Source organism: Nelumbo lutea, chromosome 1, assembly GCF_056320005.1.
Source record: "Nelumbo lutea isolate HS-2025 chromosome 1, American lotus-T2T, whole genome shotgun sequence".
Lineage (NCBI taxonomy): Eukaryota > Viridiplantae > Streptophyta > Magnoliopsida > Proteales > Nelumbonaceae > Nelumbo > Nelumbo lutea.
The window spans coordinates 7818333-7822937 of NC_142684.1; the positions used below are offsets into that span (position 1 = coordinate 7818333).

Consider the following 4605-nt stretch of genomic DNA (forward strand, 5'->3'; position numbering starts at 1 on the left):
CTATAGTTTGTCGAATGTCTCCTTGAAGAATATATCTGCAAAGCTGCCTGAGTCTACCAAGATGTGTTTTACCTCGAAGTAATTAATCCTTAGCTTCACCACTAAGGCATCATCGTGAGGGTACTGGATCCCGCGCGCATTGTCCTTACTGAAGTAGATCAGTTCTTTGAGCCAAGGTCGCTTTGGTAGGTTCTCCCATTCATTCTCTAACTCACGAACCAAGGTCCTCCCAACTACTGATGTACATCCGGCGATGATGAACCCACCAGTGATCATGTTAATTACCCCGCAGATCGGTCTTTCCTCTAGCAACTGTCGTGGTTGTTGCTCATTTTGCCTGTTGATCTCGGGGCCATTCCTACTTTGGTCCCCCTGTCGATCTACCTGGTGATCTACTTGTCCCCTCTCTTCTTGCAATATGAAGCTCTTTAGGTATCCGCAATGGATAAGTTCCTTGATCTCGTCGTGGAGATTCCTACAATTCTTCGTGCTGTGTCCATGATCTCGGTGGAAATGGTAGTAGACATTCGGGTTTCTTGTTGCTGGGTCTCCCCTTAGCCTGGGAGGCCATTTAATGAAGGAGGAGTCCTTAATAGCCATTAAGATCTCTCATTGCTTAGAGTTCAAAGGCGTGTAACTTGTTCTCTCCACAGGTGGGGTCCTGGAGCGCTAACCTGGCTTGCGGGTGTGCGAGGGGGACTGACTTCTTGACTTGCTTCTTCTCCTGCTCGGGGACTTGCTTTTCTTCCTTTAACGCCCACCATTGCTCATTCCTTCATTCTCTCTCTTCCTCTTCTCCGGTAGTGGGTTGTCGATCTTTTAGTTGATCTCCTCCTCGGTACCAATGAACTGTTATGCTAACTTAAGAAATTTGGTGATGTCCTTTGGCTTACTAGCTACCACGTGCCACTTAAACTCTTTATGTGTGATTCCTTTCTTTGCTGCAGTGAATCATACCACCGGATCGAGGTCCGGTTTCTGCAAGCAAGTATCGTTGAAATGCTTTATATAGCTTCTGATTGATTCTCCTTCCCTCTGTACCACGTTTAGGAGGCTTTCCTGCGATTTTGGACACTTCTTGCTGGTAATGAAGTGCGTAGTAAACAGGTTGGAGAACTTGGACCATCTTTTGTTGGAGCCTGACATGAGGTTCCGATACCAAGTTCGGCCTACCCCCTTAAACATAGTGGAAAAGGCCACACACTTGCAAGACTAATCAGCCCCAGCTAGGTGTATCTGAGACTAGAAAGAGTCCACATGGTCGTTGGGGTCAAACGACCTGTCATACTTGTTTAATGGGGGCATCTTAAAATCTTTTGGCATTGGAGTTGCCAAGAACTCAGGAGACAGAGGGGATGACCGACAAAGTAGTGGAGGCACAATCTTCGTAGCAACCGAGCTCACTTCTTCCTTTCCTTTGGCTTGCTCTTCTTGCTGGCCTGTCTTCGCCGATGGACAGTCTCTGACCCAGGGGCGGCGTGTCTTATGATGCCACCGCTGCTGCTTCTTCACTGGCTCAGCGTTGGTATTGACCTCAGTCTGGTCTGGTATTTTGGCATTATTGCGAGGTAGATCCTGGTTCCTTCTCGTTGGATTCTCTTGGTTGTGGGGCTCGAATTGGCTATCACGAGGGACAGAGAGATCTTGTCTCGAGTTCGCACCTCGAACTCTGAACTTGTTATTATTTTTTCGCAAGCCATCATTTTCCTGTTGGGAGTACCGAGGCGGGTTGGTCCAGTTGGGCTGACTATCCCCATACCTGTTTTTGAGATTTCCTTGCAAGACTAGAGGAGTGTGCTGACCATCTCTCCTTCCACGGGGCGAAACCTAACCCTTGAGAGGAATCGGTACTTGCGAGGTCTCTTCACCCCGATGGGGAGATTGACTGATGTTCTGGTTGGTTCCAGGCCGATTCGGGTTCTGGCCTTGACGGGGCCCTAGGTGTCGGGGTGGAACTGGCTGCTGGTTCGGCTGCAATGGAGGGAACTAATGCTAATTCTGCTGGTACAGATAGTACTGTTGGTACTATTGGAACTGTTGAACCCCTCTGCATTTGGATCTGAATTGCTCGGATGCACTAAACGAGGTCATGGAACTGGGAATGCCCGATTCTGGGGGGAACCATGGATGGATCAGAGAAAGTCGCGCCTACCACTAGGAAAAGTGGGACGCTCACTTGCATGGTGCTCTATGGTGCGGACAGTGACGGGACTCCGGACATTGTGAGCGGAATAGTAAATTGGTCGATACATACCGTAGGGCCTTGGGGGAAGGTTGATTGCTGAGCTTGCCTCCCAGTAACGTTCATCTCAATACTTTTTCTGGTGTGGCTGGAAGATGCCGTCGAGGTTGAGATTGAGTTTGAAACTGTGAAGAGATAGGGATGAACTTTTGATCGTTTCCCACAGATGGTGCCCATTGATGGTGCGCAATCTAGCTACTCCTAGCTGGAAGGCGATCCGAACTCCAATTGGGTGGTGAGCTGGACCGATCTGCAAACCAGTGGATCAGAGAACCCAGGGTAGTTAACCCGGCAAGATCGCTCCGATGCTTAAGTACTTATGCTATTAATGTGAGTTGAATCCTTGAGAGCTTGAGTGCTAGTGAGTAGAATAATCACACGTACCTTTGCCTTGAGGTTTCATGTTTATATACTAGAGTAGTCGTGGGCCTTACGCAAGATCTCCGAGATCTCCGGGCTGTGCAGATAAGGTTTGTTCCATTTTTGAAGGAGAGCAGTATGTTGATAAGGTTTATCATTTACCTTCGATTCAGGTGGTGCCAGGACAAGTTCATCGTGATCTCGAGAAATTCGGGATCCATTGGGGAGGCCTTTGGAGTCGGTTATGTGACGTTTTGGCTCATTAGCTCCGAACTGGTACTTTGATTCTTTATTCCTAAACTGTATTGGGTGTCGAGGTGTCCCTTTGCCGGCGTGGTTTTTTAGGATTAGGTGGTTGGACACCCGAACTCCGAATGTTGCGAAATGGGTTCGTTTGGCTGAATTGTCACCCCTTGAGTAGATTGCGTCTACATGTCCCCTTCTTACTAGGTCGTGCCAAATCACCCCTCATCAATATGCATAATATTATTTTAGTATTATTTGTTTTAAATTAAGTGGGAATTGAGACCAGATATACTCAATTTTTCTATTTATATTTTGTAATATAGATTTTTTGTAGAATGAGATGTGCGTGTGGATTAAATCCAAGTGAAAAGGTGGGGAGGGAGGGAGGGAGAGGGAAGGGGAATGAAAGAAGAGGATGAACAGAATGTAAGAGATGCTAGGAATCATAAAATGGCCCAAAGTCCCCCCAAACTGTATTAGAAACTATACCAAAATAAAACGGTTTGGTCTGATCTGAAAATTTCTCGAACTGTAATTTATTGGTTTGGTCTAAGATCTCCAAACCGCACCAAACCAGACCTTGAATGCTCCTATGAAAAACGAAAGAAAATAAAAGCATACAATTTCAAGGTTGATGAAGAGTCTTATCTCATGGAAAAATGAAAACTTGACAGTTTTGTCTTTTACACAATTAAGAAGGTTGGATATTGAACTGTCTTTCCGGTATCATAATTGAACCCATACCATATAGTTTGTCCCATTTGATCCAAATGTTTGAATTTCTTACCTACCAACTAGACCTGTTCATGGGCCGGGCCGAGCCAGGCTTTCACTTGTCATTAAGGGAAATATGCTAGGCCCGAGCCCGAGCCTGAGCCCAGCCTTAATAAAAAGCCCAAAGCTCGAGCTCGAGCCCGAAGCCCGACCTAATAGAAAAAAAAAACAATTTCCCCTATTCAAATTAGAATTAAAAATTCGGATAGTTTTTTTTCCTATTTAAATGAACAATGGGCCTACAATATGGTTTTTTCCCCTTTCTTTTATATTTTAAAAGACATTTTTACATTCTTAAATCAAAAAATTTATTCAAGTGGACATAATCACTTTACTCACTTTAAGTCTAATATTAGGTCAGGCCGGGCCGGGCCGGGTTCGAGCTGGGCTATTTTGACAAAGCCCAAGCCCGGCTCGAATTTATTGTGGGCTGGGCTTTTTGACCCGAATTTAAGCCCGCGGGCCTATAACCACGTTGAAGCCTGTCGGGCCACCCGGACCATGAACAGGTCTACTACCAACCTAAATGAAAAAATAAAAAATACTTTAAATTTTAAATCGATTTTAAAAACATAGATTTTTGTACTATCAAAATTATTGTATATGGATTTAATTAGTAAAATTTAATAATGAAAAAACAAATACCTTATAATAAATAAGAGAGAGAATGGGAGTTAAAACCTTAAATATGAGATTTAATGAGAGGGGATTGAATGAACTAAATAATGGTGCTCAACTTACATGTATATATGTATATGATATAAATAATATTGTGGTCCAGGCCATGCCTAAATTACAGGGCCCAATCCCAACTTAGAGATGCAAGCCTGGGCTTGAATTGAGGCCCAAGGCTGGAATTTCGCAGGCCAGGATTCATGACTGAACTAGAAATGATCACATTAAATGCCTTACAAACTCCTTGCAGCAGGTTATGGGATTGAATTATTTGTCATGATATGAAATCCCAAGGGGCCAACTGTCAC

General features: G+C 44.6%; 1 protein-coding gene across 1 annotated transcript; it reads right to left on the minus strand.

Annotated features, from left to right (window-relative positions):
- Window positions 1-600, minus strand: LOC148873393 (uncharacterized). Its single transcript, XM_088965730.1, has one exon. It carries the CDS (start codon window positions 598-600, stop codon window positions 1-3), a length of 600 nt encoding a protein of 199 aa, XP_088821856.1.
- Window positions 601-4605: the final 4005 nt, after the last annotated feature.

Bases quoted from the DNA above. Each gene is read 5' to 3' on its own strand.
- LOC148873393 (XM_088965730.1), bottom strand. From the start codon at position 600: ATGGCTATTAAGGACTCCTCCTTCATTAAATGGCCTCCCAGGCTAAGG.